This window comes from Phodopus roborovskii, unplaced genomic scaffold (assembly GCF_943737965.1).
Source record: "Phodopus roborovskii unplaced genomic scaffold, PHOROB, whole genome shotgun sequence".
Lineage (NCBI taxonomy): Eukaryota > Metazoa > Chordata > Mammalia > Rodentia > Cricetidae > Phodopus > Phodopus roborovskii.
In genome coordinates, this window is record NW_026126480.1 from 62,353,321 (window position 1) to 62,381,235 (window position 27,915).

Here is a 27,915-nt window from a genome sequence, read left to right on the forward strand (position 1 = left end):
TAAAAACATAAGAAAATTTATTAAAAATTGAAGGCAAAAATCATAATTTCAAAGGTTAGACCTACGTCAGGTGTGCTGATGAATGGACGCTTTCCTGTAATTCAAAATCAGACCCAAGAGTGTCACTTTCAGAATGTTCTAGAGGACTGGGTTTACTTTTGATTGTCTTGGATGAGACAGTCACTATTCTGTTTTCTTTCTTGACAGAATTGTGCTTTTTCAAAGACTCACTCTTAATTGGCTCATTAAGCAAGGACCTTTTGTCCCCCAGCCCTTTGCTTTTTGAGTTCACAGGAGAGGCAGGGTCGGAAAGCAGGTCCTTCCCGGAGTGCTTCTCGGTGGAGTTCTTTCTGGAGTGTTCGCTCATCGCGCTCGCTTTCTCTGAAGATCTGCTGTGTTTGGACGATACTCCTTGTTCCCTTTGACTCCCGCTTCCAGAAATGCCATCTGCTAAAGGAGAGCCTGTTCTAGCTGTGAGTCCTACTGCAGATCCCTCCTGCTGCTCAGGGGCTGTAACTCCTAGGTGGTCTCTGGATGCTACCGATACTTCTCGTGTAGAAACAGGAACTTGGAAGGTGTCGAGAGGCAAAGGAATCCTAGCATCACCTCTAATCTTCTGAAACTACAAGGAAAACAAAGCTTCAGTGAACAAAGCAAGCCAATGAAGGCCGAAACTTCACTGTAACCAGGCTTTTCAATTTCACTTTTATTATTTTTAGTTAGCACTGTGTATGTGTGTAATGTGTACACACCTGCAGAGATTAGAAGAGGGAATCGGAGCCCACAGGGCTATAGTTACAGGTAGTTGTGAGCCTCCAACAAGGGTGCTAGGACTCTACTCAAATCCCGTGGAAGAGCAGTAGCTCTCTGAAGCCACACCTTCTCTCCCTCCCAGTAATAGTGATCTTAGTAAGCAGGCAGCTCACCCTCAGATTTTATGGTCACTCATTTTTTAAACTATACAATGCCATGTGACTGGCAACTCAAAATCCAGGGTTAGCTGTACAGTATTTTTAGAATTTTGTGTTTTATATGATTATCTTCCATTTCCCATTAGAAAGAAGTAAATAAAACCATTTCATTTCTAAGAAACCTAGTTCCTGGCCTTTTGCATACGTGAGAAGTATCCAATGTGTGACAAGCCAGAACAAGACAATGTTCTCAAGCCAGTAACTCCTCAGATGAGGAGGGAGATGGGCTGGGAGATGGGCTCTTGGTGAGGCAGAACAGAGCACATCGGGGGTCCTGCGCCAGGCAGCCCACCCCTTCTAGTGACTGGGCAACTATGAGGCACTACTTGCTGGGTCTGTCTAGATTACTTGTGTTAAAAGCTCTCTGCACCAGGTCTTGTACCTTCATCAGTGTCCCTTCATTGTAAGCTGACTGCATACAGATAGAGACCTAGATGAGACATGAATACAATAGACATTTACAACACTTCAAATTCTGATTATTTTAGTCTAAATTCTTTCCTTATTAAAGATAACATATTCTAAGTATAAATTATCAAAAACCTTCAGGTTTTGGCTTTTCTTTCTCTTTTTATTTTTTGCCCTTGAGATAAGGTCTCATTATATAGCCTTGGCTGGTCTGAAATTCACTATGTAGATCAGGCTGGCCTCAAACTCAGACACTTGTCTGTCCCTGCCTCCCAAGGGCTGAATGAAAAACGTGTGCCACTATGCTCAGGCCCATTTCCTTACTGACAATGATGCAGTTTCAGGAAATGGGCACAAACTTAACTCTGCCAGAGATAGGCCAACATTATTTTTTCTGAACTGGGGAACCCTTGCTAATGGCTTGAATCAAGGTCTGTGGGGTCCACTTACTTGGATATTCTGCATCTGTCCCACAGTGGTCTGTTTCAGATCTGGTTTGTCTTCCTCAAGAACTTTCTGTTCTTCCACGGGTGCACCAACAGTAGAATTCATCTGGGGACGACCTAGTAGGTGGAAATCTGACTGATCTATACCAGCCATGGTGGCAAGCTGCCCAAGTCTGCAGAGAGGAAGAGAGGAGGAACAGACAATCACTTAGGAACAACTTAAATTCACCCACACCTATAAGCATGAAATACATGTGTAAATGAACACCAAGATTTAAAATCTTAGAGCCTACTTCAGACAACAGACCCATGCCAATTGCCTCCATTCACTTATGCCGGGAGACACTGGATCAGATCATCCAGTCCTCTCAGCACCCTAGACACCTCAATCACACATTAAATATCACTCGGTTTTCTATAGCAACCATCACTTTCATTTTAAACACTGTTTCGACAACTTCGACCTCTACCATCTCCATGGATTTGATCCTCTTCTTGGCTCCATTCTTTTCCAGCCCTGGGGTATTCTCCTAAACACTGCTCCATCTCCTTCCTACCTCAGCTCTGACTTTTAACATCTTTTCCATTTGATTTTGAGACTCATGAAGCACAAACTGGACTCAAAATTGTATGCAGTCAAGGGTTATCTGGAACTCCTGATTGGAGCTCCTTCCTCCACCATGCAAGTGCTCAACTACAAGTGTGTGCCTTGCCTGACTTTTATCTTCTTTGACCCTGCTATTCTCAGGGTCTCTACATTCTAAATACTTTCAATAAAAATTATCTTTAACTTAGTCTTTTTTTTTTTTAATATGTCAAGGGGTATATTTATATCAGACAAAACTGTATGCAATTCATATGCCCAATAACATAATCTAGTCTTCGCCAACAATTACTCTTTATTACCTTTTTATGATGGGTTTTCTAATGAGGAAGATTTACCACTTGATATTTTTTTTAAAGGAATTCTCCATTAAAAAACAAATCAAACATATCTAATCACATATTAGCAGGTCTCATGGAGGCTAAGAAGTGTTGAGTTCCTCAGCAAGCTACCATTAAAGCCACTGAAGAAAGAATGCCCATCCTACAGATATACCCAGCATCTTTAAGGAGATCCAGGAAAGCATGAAACTTCTGAAAAGAATTCTCAATGCTGCCCAAGACGCCTTCGTCGTCCAGGATCATACTTGTCACGGATTGTGCATGAAGGGCTTCAGATAAGGAGAAATTTATATTTCTCAGCTGGGCATTTTCATGTTCCAGCTACAAAACAAGGTTGAAAACACAGTGTCATTCATTTTCCTCACAGTCATCTACAGAAAACTTCTAACACCTAGAACATTTAAAAGTGTAACCAATATGTAATTAATCTAGCCCTTAACTGATGAAAACAATAACCATGACATAATAATCTTCACCTGGAGACACTTGTTGAAATTTCCTATATAACAAGTTATTGTCTTACTAATGATTTTTCAAAACTTATATCCCTAACTGCTTAACTTCATACTGGACCATTACATATCAGAGAATTAGCCACCTAAGGTTCACCATTTACTAGAAAATACAACAGTCTGATCAAGCAAAATTATGACCCCGCTATTAATCCATTAAGGATTATTTTTAACAAGCTATGGTGGCTTGAAAGAAAATGGCCCCCACAGGAAGTGGTGCTACTGGGAGGTGTGGCCTTGTTGAAATAGGTGTGGCCTCGTTACAGGAAGTGTGTCACTGTGGGGGTGGGCTTTTGAGGTCTCCTGTGCCCAAGCTACATCCAGTGACACAGTTGCTTCCTGCTCCCTGCAGATCAAGATGTAGACATATGAGAAAAACCAGTACTTACCTCACTGACTCGCTTGTCAGCCTTAAGCCGGATCACTCTTTCCTCTTTCAACTGCTGTAGGCATTCCTCCAGTTTCTCCTAGTAGGAAGGAATGGAATAAATATGGTTAACTAAGGTACACTCTGATCCCTCTACTCTCCCACTACACAGTCCACAAAGAACTTAAGGGCAGGGCCAGAAGTAACCTCAGACAGTATGATGACATATGTCACAACATGGAAACATACCAGCTAGTGCTGTTAATTACTAAAATGTATCAAATTAACACATTGCAGACTCACTTAAATCTCACTCTAACTTGAGTTGCAGTGCTTACCATAAAAAGCATATGCATGTATCAGAGCTAATGAATCACCAAGAAGACATTAAAGCCATGAAAGGAAAAATGTTTCTGGGTTCCTTATGACAGAAAATTCTGTAGCATTCTTTTTTGTTTTGTTTTTTTGTTTTTCAAGACAGGTTCTCTGTAGAGCTCTGACTGTCCTGGAACTCACTCTGTAGATCAGGCTGGCTTTGAATGCTCTATAGACCAGGCTGGCCTTAAACTCATAGATCCACCTGCCTCTGCCTCCCCAGTGCAGGATTAAAGGCGTGTAATACCACCTGGGCTCTGTAACATTCTTAACACACCTGAATCTTGTAACTGCAACAACCCCCCCATACTTAAAAATGTAAACATTTTTAAAGCACTATATTGTAGGTCAAGCATTATTCTCAGTTTTCTAGGTACTCCCTAACTGAGCCATCGACATCCCACAAGAAAAGTAGGAGAAACAGCTAAGGCAGAGGAAGCAGACCAACACACCCTCCTGAGCTGTGCAGCTGGCTTTCAATTCAGGAGCAGGGAGCAAGTACAATGGCTGACCTTGCTCTTCATCAAGAGCAGGAAAAAAACCTGTCCATCATTTCAGAAACTAAGACTCTACGGTTCTTGACAATGGGGTTGTGACTGCAGATAAAATCCTGAAATAGTCCCTAAGATTTCCCACTGCTGGAGTAGCTCCTAACGCCAGCACTAATGCGGGCGCTGCTTTGAGGGGACATGAGATTATGGCCTTCACAGCAAGTGACCTTAGGATAAGGTAGGCATGACATCATTAGGAAACCTACTAAAAGGTATCAGGCGCCTCATGAAAAAGATTTTTAGTACAAAAGGAGTTAAGACATCAGAGAAGTTTTCCACTACAACCTCTGAAGAGGAAAATACAAAGAATATGAGAGAGACCCTCCCTGACAAGTAGCAAGGAAATGGGCTCTCAAGAGTCAAATTATGTCAATACCAGCAAGCCTGCAAGAGGATTCCTTGCCAGCACTGCCAGATGGTTAACAGTCTGGCCCACACTGTGGTTTCAGTTTTGTGACCTGTCTGGACTTTTACTTTAGAACTGTGAACTCATAAAACGGTGATGTACTGAGCCATCAACTTTGTAGCAACAAATTATTCAACTTCTTAGAAATAAAAAAGGTTTAATTAGTATTGTTGTCATAATCCACTGTATTTTAGTGGTTGGTTGTATAACATAAACATTCTTAGTATTTATTAAAACATTTCAATATACTTACACTTAGTCCATTCATTAGAGACATGGTTTCACTCACTATATATGTCAGGCAGCCCTAGATCTCTGGGTCATAGCCTCAGAAGCACTGTGATTACAGGTATATCCGACCCCACTTGGCTTTATATTTGTGTATGTGTGAGCATGTATGTATGTGTGTGTATGTTGACGTGGCTGATGTTGGGATATGCCCTTCATTGCTCTTCCTTACTCCTGTGGCAAAGCCTCTTAATCAAATGTAGAGCTCACAAACACAGGTAGTCTTGCTAGTCAGCTTGCTCTGAGGACTCCACATTCTGAGGCTGGAGTTACAGGTGGGCCATCACACACACCTGACATTTACGGGGGTTCTGGGATTCAAACTCCTGTCCTTGAGCTTTCACGGCAAGTGCTTAAAATGCCAAGCCCTCTCTCCAGTCCCTGGTTTTATATTTTAGAGGCTTCTAAACATTTACTTTAAACACAGGATTTTAATTTAAAGGTTTAGTTTGGGGCCACTCAGATGGCTTAGTAGCTAAATTTCTAGCACCAACATGGTAGCTAACAACTGTAACTCTAGTTCCAAGGGGTTAAGAGCACCTTTTCTGGCCTTGTTGCACATTAAACATATCTGTGGTACACACATTTACACAATGCAAAACATCCATACACACATAACAAAAAAAATATCTTCTAAAAAGTAATATGTATGTATGTATGTATGTATATTTCCTTTTTTTTTTTTTTTCCCCGAGACAGGATTTCCATGTATTGCTTTGGAGGTTGTCCTGGACCTCGCTCTGTAGACCAGGCTGGCTTGAACTCACAGAGATCCACCAGTCTCTGCCTCCTGAGTGCTGGGATTAAAGCCATGAGTGATCAATACCCAGCTCTGTAATGCTATATTTTTAAGGAAAACAGAGATATAAAATATCTAAGAGTATGTGCACTGTTGTTTTCCTTTGAACAAATTGCTTTAAAATAGTTCCTCAATGGAAAATTGGGTACTTTTACACTCAGAATGTATGTTTAAATATTACTAAATACCTTAATCATGTTAAATTATTTTTCTCCTTAAAGATTGACCTTTAAAAAAACTTTTACTATGTTTGTGCGTGGGGGTGGATTTCTGCATGTGTTACAGTGACTGTAGATGGCAGAAGAGTGCACTGGACCCCCTGGAACTGGAGTTATGGGTGGCTGGGAGCCACCCGACAAGGTGATAGGAACTGAACTCACTCAGTAAGAGCAATACACGCTCTTAACTTCTGAGGCCTCTTCCCACAGACAAACAAGACTAACCTTTTCTAAAACTAAAATGTTTGGTACATTTCATGACATGCTGTGTATGTGTGTGTGTGTGTGAGAGAGAGAGAGAGAGAGAGAGAGAGAGAGAGAGAGAGAGAGAGAGAGAGAGAATAGAAAGAGATAATGTACCACAGCGCATACATGGAGGTAAGAAACCACGGGATTCTGGGGACTGAACTCAGGTCACGAGGCCTGGCAGTAGGCACCTTCACCTACTGAACCATGTCACTAGCACAATTCTGTTCTTTAATGTTAAAACTAACCAAGCTTTAATGGAAAAGGAGGAAAAGACATTGCAAACGCCTGTATTTGTGATTAACATAATGGCTTTAATACAGCCCAGCTGGAGAAGGAGACTACACTTTGCCTCTGCTTTGCAAGCCAGTACTTTTACTGGGCTCACTTACAGGGCACTATTTAGGGGCTAAAGGGACATGGGTGATTGTGTAATGGTGGCAGCACTGCAAAATCTCAGCCAGTCGTGGTCTCTCCACATCTCCACTTCTGACTGGCTCTCCACAGCACAGCCAAGTGTAATGAGATGAAACAGCTCCTCCCCCTACTGGGGAGATCAGGCACAATGTCACACTGGTATAAAGGGTTCCTTCTCTCAGCACTCTTGGTGAGACAGTGGCTCATTATGTAGCCACGTCTGGCCTCAAACTCTCCATTCTCCTGCCTCAGCCTCCGGAGATTTAGAGGTGTGCATCAAATGAACATTTTTTTTCAGGCCTTGAAATATCTGTATCCTGACATTGTCCTACGATTTGACACTGCTACCAGCAACACAGCCTATCGCCATGGTATGTATCATCTACTATAACTACTGGGCCACTTTCCCGTGTAAGCTGCAAGATGTGTGAAGGAGAGAAACAAGTTTTGTTGAGCGTTTATCTTATCACCTCCTGTGTCTAGCACAAAGTAAGCAGGCAAGAACTAAGGAATGAAGACGCCCTGGCCATAGAAGATGCGTTTAAGAACGCAGTTTACTTCAAATGAACAGGTGGAAGCATGCGCTCTTCAATCTCCATTTCTTTGCTTACTAGTTAGTAGTTAAAGTTTGGTTCTTGATTACTTTTTCCTAAAAACTGAAGATTCTCTGGTGCAAAGTCCTGGTCCATTAGCTGGAAAATTCTTTAAGTCTGGGTCCTAATTTCCTCATCTACAGACTGGAGATAAATACATGATGATTAAGTGAAGTAACACAGATACAAACTCAGAAGAGTGCTTGGGACATATAGTTGTTCAACGCAAAATGAATGAACATGTGAATTCAATTAAAACAGACAGGCTTGTGATCAAACTGTTTGTTTCTACTCACACATTCAGTACTTCAGGGCAGCCACACCTGAGGCAGGCTTTTAACCACAAAATACCGATATGCCAAAATGTGCATAGTATAAAAGTCATCAGAGAATCCTCACACAATGACTACCCTCTGACCAGCAGGGAGCACCCCTATTTTATCACACTTCTGACTGCACAGTGGAAAATAGTTAGGTTCCCTCCGGGCTGCAGGCTGCCCCAGCCCTTACTCCAAGTGACAGCTTCCCGTGTTGTAAAGGCTCAGTTATATTTCCTTCTCCCCACCTCCCCCTTTTAGTTAAGCAAGAATCCTTCCTACTGACTTTACTGTGGGCTTACACATTTTAGCTGATTCTCAAATTGAAGACATGCTGAGAGGGTCCTCAGCACACCTTGAGTAAGAAGCTATCTGGCTGCAATTCCTAACCTTGGTCTTCTTCAGTGACTAGAGACACTTTTGACGAATTATCTCCTGGGCCAGGTTGCAGCAGTAGAACACTAGCCTACAGCAGGCATAAAGTGTAGTCTCCAGCATTTCAGACAAACAGGAGGAAAAAGTACAGAACACGTCCACAAGCCCAGAACCCTCTCTTAGACCCCTGGTGAAGGAAATCAACACAACACATTTTACTTCCCTCTGTGTCTTAGCAATAAAGCACTCAGGCACAAACTGTAGGAGCTGACTCACAAGATGAAAGGTGTTCCCAAATGGTCCACACAGGTTCTCTCCCAAGAATCTGAAATTTTCTAAGAGATTACTTTAAGAATTCTCTTTAAAGTCTTATGAATTTTAATAATAAAAAAAAAAAACCCAAAAACAAAGTTGTGGCATTTATATCTTTGGGGTTGGGTAATGCTTTGGACTGAACCTAGGGTATTATGTTCTAGCCAGGGAAGGGAAGCTGTATCCCCTAGTTGGCTTTAGCCAGGTGGTGGTGGTGCACGCCTTTAATCCCAGCACTCAGGAGGCAGAGGCAGGTGGATCTCTGTGAGTTTGAGACCAGCCTGATCTACAAGAGTTAGTTCCAGGACAGGCCCCAAAGCTACACAGAGAAAACCTGTCTTGAAAAACTAAATAATAATAAAATAAAATTTTATACCAAATACTGATGGCAGCAATAATATTTAAAAAACAGGTAACTGTCCTTTCAACCATGTAATGGCATTTTGAGAAGGTGCCATCTGTGAACTTGCTGAATCTCGATTTTGGATGTCCTGGCTCTCAGAAATGTAAAAAATCAAACCTCTGCTGTTCTAAGACAGTGAATAAATATGTAACAAATGGAGACCCACTTCTAGATTTTTAAGTTCTATACGGAGACAGTACCAGTTTGTTTATTTATTTGTAATGTACATTGGGTTTTGCCTGCATGTATGTGTGTATGAGGGTGTCAGATCCCCTGGAACTGGAGTTACACACAGTTGTGAACTGTCATCTGGATGCTGGGGATTGAACCTGGGTCCTTTGGAAGAGCACCCAGCACTCTTAACCTCTGAGCCATCTCTCCAGCCCAACAGTACCAGTTTTAAGCAGTCACTGTTGGGTTGGTGGTGTGGCTCAGTGGTAGTGTGTGCAGAACAGCATGAGGCTGAGTTCAAACCCAAGTCCCCAGCAGCTTCTCCTAACTACATGTGAATCATGTACCACAAAAAGAGCCAAGACCTGCCCAAAGACAAAGTCTTCCACAACTTTCTCCAAATCAGCTGACATAGAACCCAAAGAAACAGCATGCATTAAGTACAAAAATTTGCTATGTAAGTTAGTTTTCCTTTTTGCCTACCGAGACAGAAAAAAGGAATGACATTAGATACCGAATTTTAAAATAAAGTGTAGTTTCTTAATTTTTTTTAAATATTGTGAAAGGGTAACATCACTAGTAAATGTTTTTCCAAGGCCAGGTGCGGTGGCTTACATGGGAGGCTCAGAGAAGACCAGGAATCCAAGGCCAGACTGAGGTACGGTGACGTCAAGGACAGTTTGAGCTACATAAGACTCCATCTCAAAACAAAAGAACCTCTATTCAATTTTACTTCTACTAAAAACAAAGTTATATTTCCCTTATGATAAGGGAATTCGGCTAGCACTATCAAATTCCCAGTCTTTAAACTAACGGCACTGGGCTGAGGAGACAGCCCAGCCAAAGTGAGCCCACACTGGCATAAGGATCCAAGTGTGATCCTCAGAATATGAACAAAGGCTGGGTGTGGTGCAGCACGCTCACAATCCCAGCACCCAGGAGGCAAGTGGGCGATCTCTGGGGCTCGCTGACCAGGCAGTCAAGCCTAGGTGGCAAATTCTGGGTCAGAGAAAGACTTTATCTCAAAACCAAACAACAACCTCTGTAAACAACAAAACCAGTGTGGATGACAAGTGAGGACTGACACTAAGGCTGTCCTCTGGCCTCCACATGCATGCATGTATGTATTTATGTATACTTACACACACACACACACACACACACACCACTGAATCAGCTGACTATTTGACAGTACTCAATCTCCTTAAGTTTATTTTATGATCACTGAAGTTCTTACAGCTAATATTCTGGTTCCAAGAGGAGGAAAAACTGGTACCACATTTTTATTTTTATTTTGTGGAGTATATATACACTGTCTTCTCACCTTGCCCCTCTTCACCACTGAGTAGAGTATGAGTTAGAATAGAGGGACAAACAGAATTCCAATGAGCTGCCTGAGCCTGTTTCACAATCACGCTTTCACAAAAAAGCAAATTATACTCTGAAACGGTCTTCTGTACCTTGAAAGGGAGAGCTGTGTACCTGTAATGTTTCTTGTCTTACGCTGGTTTCCTGAGGTGCTTCATGGACACTTTCTGAAGAATCCTCAAAATCGTCAGTTTCTGAGGATGAAGGACTCTCTACTGTTACAGTCACAGGAAAATCTGATTGCTTAAATAAAGAGGACCGACTTAATGTCATAAGCCATCTATTTAAATTGAACCTGTCTGAAATACCAAGTTATTAGCAATAAACGGATCTCATTGCTCCTCACACAGTTAACAGCAGAAAATTGCCACTTTTTTTTTCTTTTTGGTTTTTTAAGACAGGGTTTCTTGTGTACCTCTGACTGCCCTGGAACTTGCTCTGTAGACTAGACTAGCCTCGAACTCACTGAGATCCACCTGCCTCTGCCTCCCCAGTGCTGGGATTAAAGGTGCGTGCCACCACCACCCAGATGCTAACTCATTCTTGCTGTTATAACACTACAGAACCCTGTACCACATAAGGCTGATTACTGGTTGGCATTGCCCATATTACTTTGCTAATTTCCTCCTTATATAAATCAAGTGAAACACCAGGAAAACATGTCTTTTCAGGTTAATTCTTGTACCGTGGGATGATAAATTTACTCTCTTATGTGAGACATGAAGACTGTGGAAGTATAATTTTTAGAAGAAAAAGAACAATCAGAATATAAGATCAATGAGCTTCTCTGTAATTGATAAACACTAGAATGGTTTTAAAAATTAAGTCACATATATACACAACCCACTAGAAAATGCTCATCTTCACTTCTCTGAACCCCAAACTAGTGTAGCAACAATATGATTCTCCTGTCAAGCTTCGATGAGGTGTCCCTCTAGCTAACAATTAATGTGGTTATAACCCTACTGAAAATGTACACAGTGAAACAGTCCAAGGACAACTCTGCTGGATATGCAAACCTTCGGTGACAGAACGAGATGACCTCCTAACGTGTCAGTCAGTGTACACAGCACAGTGCCACCACACAGAGTGGTACATTAGATGTTCTCCTCCCCTTCTCTGAGATTTTATGCCTCCATGAACGACTACAGAATGACACAGCACTTTGACAGAAGTAGCCACTCTGACGGAAGTAGCCTGTTCCAGAATTGAGGCAATGGGATAAGGACTGTTTGTGACCCTCACTTGAACACGTGGAAAGGTAGGTAGGTGTGTGTGTGTGTGTGTGTGTGTGTGTGTGTGTGTGTGTGTGTGTAAAATGCATTTACATACTTCAAAGCAACATCTCTTGAAAACTGGAACATTTTTGAGTGGTCATCCCCATGACAGTAAGAAACAGTGGTCAAACCTATTGTGAGCATCAGCTTATTTATTGCCTGGAGAAACAGTATCTACAGATGGAACAAGGCCTTCCCCAGTGTATCACATACATACAACTGTACCATGATACTGGGAAAGGAATCCGGAGAGCTTTAAATACATTATTTCAGGGAGGGAAATCCATTTTATAGAGCTCTATTCAGTTGACCCTACACTTCTACTCTAATCCCTTATGTGTTAGAAATATGACAAATACATACCTTCAGATGATTAGATATATCACGAGTTTTGATTAATGGGAAACCCCTAAAAGAATATCAACAAATTAAGTTATATTTTGATGCATACACTCTACATGATAAAACTTACTTGTATTATGTACATTATCCATACAGAACCACAGTACTAAATACCTCTAAATAACCTATGAAAAAAATCTGAACAGACCAAGCAGAATACCTTTGTGACAGGTTACATAGACATAGTTGGTTCCCAAGGATTGGTAGATATAGTCTGTTTTGTTGTCTTTCCCTAGGGCACTCCTTGGCAGAGGCTATGCGTGAGTCACCCCTTTCCGCTTATGAAATTAACAGGATATCTCCTATGTAACAGAAGCTCCCAAATGACAGCTGTCAGGACTGAGGCACAGGACAGAGAACACCTTACCTGTTTCTTCTTGCACGTTCTGCAGTGCGCCATGGCAGGAAACCCGACACACCTGGTGGCAGAGGATCTGGAGAGTAGCAGTCTTTACTGAGCCCGTGTTTTCTCCCATTATTCCCAGGTTTCTTTGTAGCTAACCCTATGTCCAAGGAAGACATAAAAGAAAATCAAGATGCACTAAATGTCTACAGATTCCCATTCACACACTCCTAACAGAACACAAACGAACAACCAACTATGATCCCAAGGCTATTACAGTACGAGTGAGTGATTTATAAACTTTGTTTTTTGAAACATAGTTTCTCTGTCTAGTTCAAGCTACACTTGAACTTACGACCCTCATGCCTGTGACTTAAAAGTGCATGGATTACAGAAATCTCTGCCCAGAAAGGCTGAAGGTTACTGAGTGGATGATGTCCTCATTTTGATGACTTTTAGTCATCAAATGAGTATAGAGCGCACGCACACATGCACGCACACACACAGAGATAGAAAGATGAAATGAGGAACTTACCTTAAAGCCAATACTAAGAGTTAAACATGAAACTCTTATAGCAGCTAAATCCATATATTAACACTTTATTAGAACAAATCATAAAGTTCACATTTTGTTTTTGTCTCTAATACCATTGAGAACAAACAATAAAGGTTTACTAAAACAGTTGTATTTAATGTTATCCCTATAGATCAAACGTTTTAGACCAGTCGCTATAAGATCCTGTTTGAAAAAGGACAAAAAGTAGTTCATGTATATCCCTTTGACTTGTTATATTATAAAAAGGACTGGGATGTTATCTAAAATGAAGCATATGCAGTTACATAGGAAATATATGTCTTTTAAAGTTGATTTGTGTGTGTGTGTGTGTGTGTGTGTGTGTGTGTGTGTGTGTGTGTGTGTGGGCTGTGGCATGCAGGTGGCAACTGGAGGACAACTTGCAGGAGGTGGGTATTTCATACAGTGTAACTCACTGATTATCATCAAAGTCCTGTGCTGTTTTCTACATATATATCAGTGTAACTATTAAATTACAGGAACTCAGTTCGTCCTGTGCTATTGAAATTTTCATCTTATTACTATTTTTTTAAAAGAGTCTCATGTAGCCCCTGCTAACCTCAAACTTGCTATGTAGCTGAAAATCCCCTTGAACTGATTGAGTCTCTTGCCTCTACCTCCCAAATGCTTCTATGTTTGTTTTTACATTAATTACCTTTATAGAACAAACATTCCAGTCCATGGCAGTATATATACATAATTTCTTTGATTTTTCAAAAAAATGTTAACATTTTTAATTTTAAAAAAATTGTATGTATTTTGGTAGCTAAAAAAAACTATAGTAAAAGTTCTTATCAACTTCTTGAACATAAACTCCAACATAACTATGACACAATTAACACACAAGCTCTGGCCTCATTGAACTCTACACAGCAAGACCACTGGTCGGCTGACCTCCATGTCGCCAAGTAACTGAGGCAAATAACAACAAAGCCAAGAAATAAAATTCCTCTTACTCAGTGGCCTGTAAACTGCAAACTGCAACCCACTGCTCCACTCTCTCCAGCAATACTAACAAGCGAATTCTTGCTATTCTACTTGTCTAATGCCTGGCTGCAAGTCATTCCTAAAGGCAAAGCAATGCACGTATTGCATACCCTTTTTACTTCACTTTATGTTGTGTCAAGGCGCCAACTGAAGTATTTTTCAGAATACTTACTTTAGGTAATAGCATGGTACTCCAAATCCCACTTACGCAGTCTGTCTGACTGCTGAAATATCACTATTCTGATCATACGTGGGAGACAGTCTGCACTTCATCTTGAGACAGCAAGCACTCGGCTACTGTTCAAGATACTCATAACTACTAACTACAAATAAACTGACTAATTCAAAGATACATAGTGAGACCCTGTGTAGCTCTGACTGGCCTGAAATTTACTATGTACACCAGGCTGGCCACAAACTCAAGGGAGTCACCTGTCTCTGCCTCCTGAACACTAAGATTAAAGGAGTGCACCACCATTTAATAAAACAAACTGCATTTTCTTTTTTTTTCTTTTCTTTTTTTTTCCTTTTCCAGTTTTTTGAGACAGGTGCAGCCCTGGAACTCACTTTGTAGTCCAGGCTAGCCTTGAACTCACAAAGATCCACTTGCCGCTGCCTCCCAAGTGCTGGGACTAAAGGCATGAGCTACCACCACCTGGCAAAAAACTACATTTCTATGAGTATTTACAGTGAAGTTTGTTTGTGTTCCACTGGAGGCACAGGAAGGGGAATCCCATTCTTAGGAAAAGGGAAAATCATATAGGACAAACAGTCTGTTTACAAGCGAGAGATGGGCTCAGAGTCTTACACAGCACAGGACATTACAGAAGCTTGAGAACCATAAACTCCCAAGTGGGAGGTACAGTCAGATTTTAAAGTTATTTACGACTTAATTTTAGTCAACATTTCATCAACTTAAAATACTGATCATCACCGCAGTGAAACCCTGTGAGTGTGTTAGAAAGCACAGCCCTGCAGTGTAAGACCACAGCATGAAGTGACAAGATGCCAGTTACATCTGGGTCATGGGGAACTTTGTAGAAAACAGGATAAAGGACCTATTCTACATCTTTCTACAACTATACTAAATATACATGAAAAAAAAAAAAAAACTCTACATTAACCACTTTTTTAATTTAATGGTTTTTGAGACAAGATTTTTTTGTTTGTTTTTGTGTGTGTGCAGCCCTGGCTGTCCTGGAACTAGCTCTGTACGCCAGGCTGGCCTCTGCCTCTTGAGTGTTGGGATTATGGGATTAAAGGAGTAAGGTGCCATTAACATTCCATGCTACTAAACTGGGCACTGGTGGCTCACACCTTTAGTCCCAGCACTCCGGAGGCAGATGTAGGCAGATCTCTGGGAGTTGAGGCCAGCCTGGTCTACACAGTTAGTTCAGGGACAGGCTCCAAAGCTACACAGAGAAACCTTGTCTTGAAAAACAACAACAACAACAACAAACAAACAAAAAACATTCAATGTTACTATGTCAAGCATCCAGTTTTTAAATTTCAGGTAAAGGGAATAAACAAAACATTGTTGTTATTATTGTTCAGTTATCTTGATATATGTGGCATAGAAAGTCACCACAAACATCACTTTGGAAGTGGGTAACAGTAAAACAAAACTTATTTTGTAGCCAGGAATGTCACTGCAAATTCTAAGCCAGCAAGAGATAGATTCTTCCTCAAAAGAAGGTAAGGACTTCCTAGAAATACAAAAATACCAGAGCCAAATTACATAAAACATATTCATTAAGAAGAATCTTACATTTGTATTACAGATGTTAGTTTCATCACTTTCTCACTTATTGCATGAGTCTATGTGCCTATGTGTGCATGCGTGTGCGAGTGGTTTAAGGAGAAAATCAGATTGTTCTGCCTGAAGGGTGATGCCTTTACACCTGCCTGCCCTGAATGTTACCTTTATAATAAGAACCTTTCAGTTTGTTTAAATTCACTTATAACACACACTAGACAATTGTGCTGGCTAGTTTTATGTCAACTCAACACAAGCTAGAGTCATTTGGGAACAAGAAACATCAACTGAGAAAATGGCCTCAAAACAATGGCCTCTGGGTCACTGTCTTAATTAATGATTGATGGGGCTCACCTCACTATGGGTTGTGCCACCCCTGGGCAGGAAGAGCAAGCCATGAGGAACAAACCAGCATGTAGCATTCCCCCATGACTCCCACCATCAATCTTCCCTCCACGTTCCTGTCTTGAGTTCCTGCCCTGATTTCCCTATATGATAGACTGTGATGCTGTAGTGTAAAATGACAAAACCCTTTTCTCCCCAAGCTGCTTTTGGTCATGGAATGGAATTTTGTCACACAACAGAAACCCTAACTAAAACTTTTTTTTTTTTTTTTTTAAAGCTAGGCATGGTGTTGTTTCTTCAATCCCAACTACTCAGGAGTATGAGACAAGAAGATCACAAGTCTCGGGGCAATCTGGGCAACACAGCAAGAACAAATCTCAAAAAAAAAAGCAAGCCTTCCTAAACCGTTGCAGCTCCAGGTCGGAAAACTTGTCTTGTACAATCTTTTAGCCAAGGCTTTACATCACTGAAATGTGTTATCTGATTCAGTCACTTAAAAAAAAAAAAAAAAAAGCTGTGGATGTGGCTTGATGGTAGAGCACTTGCCTCCCATGAGGGAAGGTCCTAGGTTCTATCCCCATCACTGTTTATTAAACCTGTATCAAATGGCGTTCTAAATCTTAACTGTATATTATAGGAAATCATCACCATTCAGGAAACAGTCAAGATGGTAAATACTTATTTTATATGTAAAAGTTCAAATACTAACAGTAGTTAGTAAACAAAAAAACAGAAATCCTTCCAAATGATTCATTTACTATTTCTACATGCCATGAATTTTTAGATTAGAACATAATCTGAGCCTCAGAATATGCTGTAATCAACACTGGTTACTACCTAAGAGATGAGACTTTAAAAACATGCTAGCTGTAAGTTTTGGCGCCATTAAAGAGCCAAGACAGACAGTCAGTTACCTATTCTAATGGTGGCTTTTCCTTTCCGACTGCTTCCTAGGACGATTGTTTTCTTTTTCTGCTTAGTGGTTTTGGACGGTTCCTTCACTGATGGGGACGTTATCCACTGGTACTGGAATAGAGAGCCAGGCAACATCAGCTACGTGTCACAAGAGGACTCCACTTTAACTTCACATGACAACGACATTCTACACTAACAAAGCTTTGCAATTTTCAGTTCTCAGATCCCAAATTAAATAATGATACACTATTTAAAGAAAACAAAAAAGCCAGAAAAGACACCTGATGTGGAGGCAGCTGTGCTCACCACTATGCCACCAATGTACCACAGCCATTGATTTCACTTCAGATAGCAGAAAAGGATCTTGACAATTTTACTAAAAGCAGAAGGAAATTGTAATTACAGAGAAATTCTTTTTCATAGGACTGAAACAAGCTGTACCTCTGACTTCGCACTCCTCCCATTCTGGAGAACCTTTCTGATAACAGCTTTCATCATAGAATGATCTAAAGTAAAAGAAAAGGGAGACTCTTCAGGTATCTTCCAGTGACCAATCAGGCCTACTAAAAACAGAAGCCAACTAACTACAGCTTTTCCCGTAAAACTAAAGTACTGACTCACCTATGATTCTGAGTACCCCTTTCCCTCACAAGCTTAGTTTATTGTAACACTCTGCCTACATCCACCAGCACTTTAGGTCTGGAGTGGCTTTAGAAACCTCAGCATAGAAAACCAATGGTTGCACTAAATGGCAACTCACACAGTCAAGCCAAAGTCCTGATATGATCTCAGTGATGCTCCTCTACAGCTCCCCATTTTCAGTAATGGCAGGACCATCTTTTCCAGGATATCCGAAAACAACTACTTCATTCATAGCCAACATTAACCCATCTGCAAATCTTCTGACTCCGTTTCAACCTTCTGTTACCCTCTGCCTTCCACCATGAGCTATGCCCCAATTCCTTCTGGCTTGGACTTCTGTGTTAGCCCTGTCCCCTCTTTTCCCTGGCTCTATGACTATACTCCACACCAAGGTCATCTGACTGAATTCTACTCAGATTACGCCTTTTCCCATCTCAACTCCTGGTAGGGCTGTTGGCTCACTTACAAGGGCCATGCACTGAAGACTACATTGTGAAGTCCCTGGCCCCTGTTAGACTACATGGCATACCAGGTTCTCACTCATGTTTTCTTCATCTTCTTTGTTTTCCTTAAAGGTTCTTTTAGTAATTTATCTGTATGTTTGCCTGTCTGTTTGCCTGTTTTGGCACCAAGTTTACGCAGGTGGCCATGGAGGCCAGAAGAAGGCAATGAGTCCCTTGGAACTGGAGTTACGGGTGGCGTGGGAGCTGGGAACCAAATCTGGGTCATCTGCAACTGCAGTAAGTGCTCTAACTACTGAGTCATCTCTCCATCAATCCTGCCACCTCATACTGTACACTGAATGCTTTATTAGCAATGCACCTCCCTCAGAACATCCATGTCACACGCGCCAGTTCTCCAGTTGAGTTCCCTATCTGTCTTCTTAAATTATCCTTGCACTTCATACTATCTGAAATTCCTTATAGCGCATACATTTACATTTGAACTCCCTTACTGTTGGAGAGCGAGACTTTGCCTAGCTGGCACTCTGTAAGAGGCTCAGTATCTGAACCAGTGTTTGGACACATACAAAATCTAAAATTTCTCCCTAAGTGAGCAAAGAAATGAAATGTTCTTCCCAAGAATTCAGAGACTCAGGAGGACCTGAGGGGAGTGTTCTTATTGGTCTTCTTATCTAGGCTCACTTAGAATAAGTAGCCACCAGAACAATTTCAAAGTATAACTCATCTAAAACAATGCATTGTCTGCTAAGAGGAAATAATACAAACTAGAATATAAACACATTAATTTAAAAAATTTTCAATATGCAACTTCATTTTAAAGAGATGACATACCAATGAGTGGATTTTTTCTTATGTCCAAAACGACCAGGGTCCTGTTGGTCTCTAGGGCCTCCAGTAAAGCCTTGGCTCCATCACTGGTGAGACCACACTGCTGCAGGTCAAGCGCTTTCAATGAAAGACAAAAGGTCACTTGCTGATTCCACACTCGCATGCACGCACGCACTCAAGCACGCACGCATGCACACACACACACACACACACACACACACACACACACACACACACACACAAAGCAGAACGCTTGCTATAACTATTGCTATAATCACTAAGTGTACAGACATAGCTATTTTTTTTTAAAGGCTGAAAATATGCCTAAATGAACAGTAGTTACTTCTCGATGTTTTGATTACAGGGAACACTGTTTTATGTGGAGAATATATGTGACCTTAGATTAAAAATACAATAAAAGTTATTAGAGGATTTTCATCTACCGAAGAGCATTTAACTCACCTCTAAGCCACAAATCCTCACTAAGAGAGTCTGCAAAAGCACTTGCACCCTGGTCACCAATTAGTGTGTTACAGTTCAGCGTGATGCGCCTTAAGCCAGCCATGCCGTCAAAATCGGGCCTCCTGTATCGAAGACTCTCAGCCCAAGTTTCTTCATGCCTTCTCAAGGTCTGATACTTCAAAGATAACAGCATGGAGTCAGGCACTGGAGGAGGAAATAGGAAACCTAAAGGGAACTAGGCATGGCTGATTAGACACACCACACCTAAGTACAAATACTGCCCTCAGAAGGTCCCAGTGTAGGGCTCAAGTTGTGAGGATAGCTATGGGGAAATGCTGCTCAAAAGTTATGGAAACTGGTAATTCACCAAACCTTCAAAAAATTTATTTTCCTTTTTTGCTGCATTAAAGAGCTGGTTTAACATTGCTACACTTCTAAACTCTATCCTGTGCTCTAGGGTTTCCCAATACAATTTAAACATTTAATATGTATCATGGTTATTAATAAGCTACATAAAGCTGGTCGGTGATGGTGCATGCCTTTAACCCCAGCGCTCAGAAGGCAGAGGCAGGCAGATCTCTTTGAGTTCCAGGCCAGCCTAGCCTACAGAGCCAGTTCCAGGATAGCGAAGGCTGCTACAGAAACAACAGAATCTGTGTGTGTGTGCATGTGTGATATTGGGGATTAAATCCAGAGCCTTGGACACACCAAGCAAAGTGCTCTGTTACTGAACAGCCAGGCCAACAGGTACAACTTTTAGATGATAAAAAGATACACTCAGAGGCTGCAACATCATCTCTTAGCCCAATGGCTCTCAGGTACTTCTTAGGGCACACATACCATTTTTAAAGACAGTGTGACATGCATTAGGAAAAAAATGGTTTGATTTTTAGTCACAGTTGTAACCTTTAAGACTATAACTATATTCACCAGGAAAATTTTGCCAACATAGGACACTGATGTTAAAAGGAATAACACCTCCCCACTTGAACATCAAAAGAGCAAAGCATCTGTGACATGACACTAACAGGAGTAATGCTAATGCCATTTTCCTATTGAGAATAACCACACAAAAGCATTAAATCACGCCAGGACTGCACAATGCTGCCTTAGGGAGCACCGCACACGAGACGCTCAGAGTGGACTGTGACTGACTGTACAGAGGTGAAGCAGCTTGCCCTTGCTCACAGATGCTAACTCGTTAGGGCCTTCATTTGGGCCAGCTGGCTTCAGCATTCATACACTTAGCTAGGTTAGTGGTTAGGTAGGGCTGCAATCCCAGCTGCTAGTGGGCTGATGCAGGCACATCACAGGCCCAGTGTCAGGGCTACAGAATGAGTTCAAAGCCAGCCTAGGCATAATGAGAATCAGCTTCAAAATAATAAGTCAAAAAAAATGATGGGATATCTTTCTGTAGTAGAGCACTTGCCTAAAATGTGACGTCGTAGTTCAATCCCCAACATAAAAACAACCACTCCCCAAAACAACTAGGCAACGTTGTGTTCCTCAACACCCTTAATTGCAGAAAAATGTGGTTGGCTAGATTTGGTCTATGGTCTTGTTCTATCCTTGTAGTTTGTTTGTTTTTTCCGGAGACAGGGTTTCTCTGTAGCTTTGAAGCCTGTCCTGGAACTCGATCTGTAGACCAGGCTGGTCTCGAACTCATGGAAATCCTCCTGTTTCTGTCTTTTGAGTGCTGGGATTAAAGGGGCGTATCACCATCGCCTGGCCTTACTTCCATCCTTGGTCCATGCCAGCAAACTACAAAAACAAGCCACCTGAGATGATATACACCTCTAATCCAGACTTGGGAAGCTGAAGGAATGGGACTAACACAAGTTCTAGGCCAGCATGGGTGACATCAAGTCCAAACAGCCTGGACCACATAGGAATATTCTGTTTTAACCCCCACTAGCTCCAAACAAGAAAGCAAGCAAGCAAACAACAACAACAAAATCTACAAAAAAAGGCTTCATGTCAAATAGCTAAGAAACTTTAGTCCTAATGTAGTAGTTATAAGAACTATGAAGAATTTATATACTGTTTTTATTAGTTTATAAAGTATAGTAGAGTAACGTTAGTATAAAGTTTCTTTCACTGCTGCAACATTTTCAATAACTAAAATAACAATGAAGTATTATAATTTAAAGTCTTCTTTCTTTTTTCCCTCTTTCTTTCTTTCTTCTTCTTTTTTTTTTTTTTTTGTGGTTTTTTTGAGATAGGGTTTTTTTGCTTTGGAGACTGTCCTGGAACTTACTCTACAGACCAGGCTGGCCTCAAACTTATAGAGATCCACTTGCCTCTGCCTCCCGAGTGCGGGGGTTAAAGGCATGTGCTACCACTGCCTGGCTTAAAGTCTTATTTGAAAGATTAAGTAAATATCTTTAAGGGTCAGAATGCTACGCTAAACAATGGTTACATCATGCAATGAAACTAAAACTGTAATCTCCCTATGGATAAGAAAAAAAAAAAAATCACCTTCACCCCATAACAAAGTATTAATGTATCTCAATCACATCATCCATTCGAGGATGAATGCACAGTCACCTTTAAGATCTTGGCCATATGATCAGCTCCTTGCCATGTCAGATTACATCCTGTGAAGTTGACAGTCTTGAGAGTGGCAGAGTTCTTTATACCTTGACAAATAACTAAAAGGAGAAATAACACACAGTAAGACCAAGAGCCTGTCAACTCAGTCAGTCTTGGTTTACTCACCATCTTCAGTCTATGCTAGTTTAGAGATGTATTCCTAAAAATCACTTTATAGCTAACAGAATGGTCACAAGTTGTCAGTAACAAAGCATTGTTCTAGATTACAGCCAAGGCTTAATTCTACTAACTTTCCAAAAAAAAAATCAAATACTTTAAATATTGCTTATTGATATATGGATATTACACTTGCATTATAAAGCTGGGCATAGTGGTGCATGCCTTTAATCACAGCACTGGGGAGGCAGAGGCAGGCAGACCTTTCAGAGTTCGAGGTCAGTCTGGTCTGCATAGTGAGTTCTAGGCCAGCTACAGCTACATAGTGAGATCTTGTCTCAAAAAACAAAACAAAACAAAACAAAAAGTTACATTACAGCTGTTTTACTTGGAAATGGTCATGACTTTTTATTCTCTTTACCCTACTACTGCCCTCCTCACAAATATTTTTTTGATTTTTTTTTTTTTTTTTTTTTTTTTTTTTGAGACAGGGTTTCTCTGTGTAGCCCTGGCTGTCCTGGAACTTGCTCTATAGACCAGGCTGGCAGGGATCTGCCTGCCTCTGCCACCCAAGTGCTAGGATTAAAAGTGTGCCCTACCACGCTCGTCTCCCACAAATGTTTTAAAAAGGAAAACCATAAACTGTAAGCAAACACAAGCAGAATACTAAACACTACAAATTGTTTTATGGCATTTCACAACCTTAAACAAACTTAGGAATGCCAAGCTTTCCCAGCAGAGGTGAGAACAGAAGGCAGCTCAGGCTGAGGAAGCAGCACACCTGAGACCAGCCTCCCAGGACAACAGTTACATGCAGTGACTCACTTTCTAAACCTCCATCTCCAATTGGACAATTGGCAAGAGACAGGTGCACCAAGGAAGCCGATTTACTCAATCCCTTAAGGGAAGAAAACAAACAAACAAAATATGAATTGAGTATTTCCCCACCAACACCAGCTATCAAACGTCTATGAACAAGGCTTACCTTTGTTAAACTAGCCAAATCTCTCTCTCTCAGAATCAGCCCATTTAGCTCCAAATTTCTTAGCACACTTGATGTACTTAAGCAGCCTTTAAGAGCCTTACACAACTGGAAGCTCACATCCTTGGATCTTATCGCAGGAACCCGATTTCTGCAAACTCTGTGTGTATCAGAACCTAAAACAAATTCATTGTAAAAATCAGTGGTATCAACCACACAACTTTGGTCCGTAAAGAGAAAATTCAAAGCCACATGAGATTTATAAACATAAACCATGCACGGTATGGTTTCTTATGAAGGCAAAGAATTTGCGCTTAAGGGGTATCTTCAAGGGATGTCTCAATTTGTGTATAGAACAGGGAGCAGAAGTGGACTGTGAGAAGGGATACATGCCCGACACCTGCTGGATAGTATAAATACTGCAGGTGTGAGGGCTAGAGCCTTCAGGATAGAAAAGTGAGAGAAATTCAGACAGCAAGAGTTGGCTTTTATGAGATAAGTGATGAGGACTGAGGCTGCCATTGGTACAATGAGGACAGTTTGAAAAATGTGCCCCACTGTTGGACTAATTACACAATGGGAATGGGGGGGCACCCCGGGAGGCACCTGAATCCCACCCATTAGGAAGAACACCCTCCTAGCAGGTTTGGCTACATGCTCATATTGCAGTGCCTTTGTGAAGTGTGTACTGGATCTGTGCTAAGTGAGGTCGCTTGCACAGAGCAAAGCCGAAAAGGTACTTCTTCAACAGTACAGACTGACAGAGCTAAGAGATAAAAAGTGGCATCTAACAGGTCAAAATCTACAGCCTAGACCCATTGGATACAAGACAAGGGAACACTACAAAGGGTGTCTGAAGGGAAATGGTCCACAGGCTGTCTCCTTATATTCAACATGAAATGCCTGCCTCAATTCTAGGCACCCCTCACCTTTCCTTTAACTTGGGTCATTACAATGGCAGTAGAGGGATCATGATGTCCTTGAAGAGGGATCACAGCAAAGGGCCAGGCTTTCAAATAATCACTTCTCCTAGCTTATCACACCTTCCCTCTCAGCTGGTAACCTGCAGACACCTAATACATGCAGTGTGCTTTAATCCTAAGAATCCACAACAGGCTTGTTTCAGTAGCTTTTCAAATGTGTGAGAATTAAGAGTTCAAAATATGAACAAAATATGAAATTCAAACCCTGGGTTGCCCCCAATACCTGTTTCCCTTACATGATATTACTCTTAAAAAAAAAAAAAAAAAAAAAAAAAAAAGCTGAGATGGCCAAATGGATAAAAGTGCAACCCAAGGAAAATTGTGAAGACCCAAATTTGGATCACCTGCAAGGTAAAAACCAGTAATCTCTGGGAAGCAACAAGAGATGATCCCTGGGGCAAACTAGCTAGCCAGACAATGGAATCAGCAAGTCCCCTGAGTTCAGAAAACAGAAATGAAAACAACCCTGTCTCAGTAAATAAACTGGAAAGCAATAGAGGAAGAAATCCAGTGTCCACTTCTAGCCTCTAAGCACATGAGAACATGTGTCTACACCCAAAAACATACACATGCATGCACACACAAGCCATATACATATATATATATACACACAAAAAAAATGTTTGCAAATATAAAAAGAGGATGTGGAAAATCGGTTAGCTGCTGGGAAGACGGCTCAGCAGTGAAGGGCATTTGCTGTACAATCTGGAGGCCTGGAGTTCCACATCCCAGCACCCACATACTCTAGGCCTTAGGGGCAAGGCTTGTAACTCCAGTTTGGAAGAGGGCGGAGATAAGCCCGACAGTTAGGGCTTGCTGGCTTCCAGCCAAGCTGAGAAAACAAAGCCCTAGGTTTAAGAAAAACACTCTCAAGATAATGGATGGAGAGTGGCCAGAGGACACCCAACACCTCTCCTGGTTCCTCTGTGTGTGCACATGTGTCGATACCAGGATACACAAACACACAAACACTTGAAGAAAAAAAAATCATTAAAGAATCATACATAATAGGCGGTAAAATTTTTGGCTTCTGGGCATGGTGTTCATGAATGACCACAGAAGCACCACAAACACTTGGCTTGGGGGTTATAAACACAATTTAAATACCAGGAACTTGCAAGCAAGTTATCTGCAAATAACCAGAATAAACTCTTTACACTGAGATATTAAAAAACAAAACAAAAAACTAGTCCCTTGGGCTGGAGAGATGGCTCAGTGGTTAGGCGTACTTGCTGTTCTTGCAAAGGTTTCCAGTACCTATATGGTGGCTCATAACCATGTGTAATTCTAGTTCCAGGGGTGCCAGCCCCTTTTCTGGACACGAAGGCAGCAAACTCACACCAATTTTCCAAAAAATCGTAAAAGACGTCCCTGAAGAGTTGTTTTGTTTTGTTATACATTTTTCTTTCCATTTTTAACTCCCTTCTTTTCTGTTTTAGGCTTGCAATGAAGAGTGAGGGGAGATTGTAAAATTAAAACCCTAAAGAAAGAGGGCGGGGCAAAAGCATTAATTGTTAAATCATTAGCTAAATAATCCTGCATATTCCCCTCCGGGAGCATAGCTGGTCATTCTCGCTGCGATGAGGACCACTCTCGAGCCCTACTCCGTATTTTGATTAGCCAACCGCCGGAGGCGGCAACCAGCAAGGGAGATGGCGGCAAATGCTCCTTTGTGGACTTGTGAGGCCGGCTTCGCAGGCTTCCGGTGCACAGGGCTCCCTCCTCTCAGCCCAAACCCTCGCACCTCCCGGCTGTGCAGACCTGTCTCCCCGAGCCACGGCTGGAAGGAGCTCTTGATGGCCACCAGCGGCAGGTCGCGGTTTACCCTGAGCGTGCTGAGCAGCGGCGCCCAGTCCACCACGCGCAGCCGATCGGCATTGAAGTCCAGCACGCCGTCCCGTAGGCAGGAGCGCACGGCGGGCAGCGGCACCGAGTCCTGCAGAGCGCACAGGTACTCGTAGTGCGAGAAGAAGTCAGCCGCGCTATCGCGCCGCAGCTTCACCGAGTCGATCATGACACCGCCCCAGCCCGGGAGACACCACCAGCCGCCCCGCGCCACCTCCCGCCTTGCCCGGGCGGTTGGCGCCTGCTCTGCCCGCTCTGCCTGCTCGGGGCGCCGTCGCTGCCGTTCCAGCCACCGGCGAGCTCCCGCGGGCGGCGCGCGCACACCGCGCTGTGCGTCCACTGTGCGTCAGAACGCAGGCCACGCCCACCAGGGTACGCTGGTTCCCGTATGCCCTCCGCAGGGATGCAGAGAAGGTGGTGCTGTGGTTACCTCAAGTGAGGTGCCTCTGAGAACGGGGTCTTGGCCTCGAGAAGATTCTTAGAAGCACTCCACTGCTTATGCTTCCTCACCGAGAGAATTCACAAGAGGAATTTCCCAACTCCGTATGCAAACCAGCGGGCTCCGTTGTTTCCTCTCTACTTTGGATGATACTAGTTTTCAGTGTTCTGTGGTTACGTGAGGGCGATTCCTGTGTCACAGAGAGACCATTTAATATTTTTTTAAAGTGTATTGGTGTGAGGGTGTCAGATCCCCTGGACTGGACCATTTGGGTGCTGAGAACTGAACCCAGGTCCTCTGGAAGAACAAGTGCTCCTAACTGCCTAGCCATCTCTCCAACCCCCCATTTAATGATATTAGGAGAATCGGTAACGTTCAGCATTCTAACTATTGAAAGTGAGCTTAGGGTTTATTCAGCAGTGGTTAAGTTCAGAGTTACATTCCTAGGCAGTGTCTTGTTATTTAATTGTACATTAAAATGAATTACTTTGGGTAGAAACAACGTTAACTCTGGGTAATAAATACAACACTGTTTCAGTCCTTTTATTTTTATTTAAATATATTTTAATATTCTTACATATCGATCCCAGTTCCCCCACCCTTCCTCCCTCCCATGCTCCCCACCCCCTCTCAACCCATCCCCCACCCCCCCACTCCACAGGGAAGGTGATGCCTTCCAGGAGAGATCAACAAAGTCTGTCAAGTCATTTGGAGTAGGGACTAGGCCCTCCCTCCTGCTTCTAGGTTAAGGGAGTATCCCTCCATGGGAAATGTGCTCCCAAAGTCCTTTTGTGCACCAGGGATAACATCCTGGCTCCACTGTCTGAGGTCCCTTAGACTGTTCAGTCCTTCTGGCTGAGACCCATATTCAGGGGGTCTGAGTCAGTCCAATGCTGGCTTCCCAGCTATCAGTCTGGGGGTCCATTAGCTCCCCCTTGTTCAGGTCAGCTGTCTCTGTGGGTTTCTGTAGCCTGGTCTTGACCCCTTTTCTTATCACTCCTCCCTCTCTGCAACTGGATTCCAGGAGTTCAGCTCGGTGTTTAGCTGTGAGTGTCTGCTTCTGTTTCCAATAGCTACTACATGAAGGTTCTAGGATGGCATTTAAGTTAGTTACCAATCTTATCAGGGAAGGGCATTTAAGGCAGCCTCTCCTATACTCTCAGGGATCATTTCTATAGTTTGTTACATTCAGCCCTTTTATTAATGGGTCTGTCCTATATGCTGTCTGTGTGCAGGTGCCCAGAGAAGTCAGGAGAAGGCATCAGAACCTCCACAGCTGGTGTTCCAGGTGGTGGTGAGCTGTCAACTGTGGGTGCCAGGAACCAGACTCTGGGAGACTCTGGGAGAAAAGCAAATGAACTTAAGGACTAAGCTGTCTCTCCAGCCACCATTTCTGTTACTTTTAAAAAGATTTGCTTTTATTTTTATTCATGTTGTATGTGTGTATGTCTGTGTGAATGTATGTCATGTGTGC

At 42.2% G+C, this 27,915-nt stretch overlaps 1 protein-coding gene across 2 annotated transcripts; it reads right to left on the minus strand.

Annotated features, from left to right (window-relative positions):
* On the minus strand, positions 1 to 26,278 carry Cep78 (centrosomal protein 78). Of its 2 annotated transcripts, XM_051194025.1 has the most exons (16): positions 25,919 to 26,278; positions 23,178 to 23,350; positions 23,018 to 23,090; positions 22,031 to 22,134; positions 19,484 to 19,658; positions 19,025 to 19,138; positions 17,529 to 17,593; positions 17,087 to 17,198; positions 12,535 to 12,670; positions 12,129 to 12,174; positions 10,603 to 10,731; positions 3,672 to 3,749; positions 2,925 to 3,091; positions 1,830 to 1,998; positions 1,354 to 1,401; positions 1 to 622 (listed from the first exon to the last, which is right to left on the minus strand). In XM_051194025.1, exons 1-16 carry the CDS (start codon positions 26,169 to 26,171, stop codon positions 62 to 64), a joined length of 2,403 nt encoding a protein of 800 aa, XP_051049982.1. In that variant the 5' UTR covers positions 26,172 to 26,278; the 3' UTR covers positions 1 to 61. The 2 variants fall into 2 exon arrangements, with proteins under 2 accessions (XP_051049982.1, XP_051049983.1); XM_051194026.1 differs by lacking the exon at positions 1,354 to 1,401 and having other exon boundaries at positions 25,919 to 26,277.
* Between the last annotated feature and the right edge of the window lie 1,637 nt (positions 26,279 to 27,915).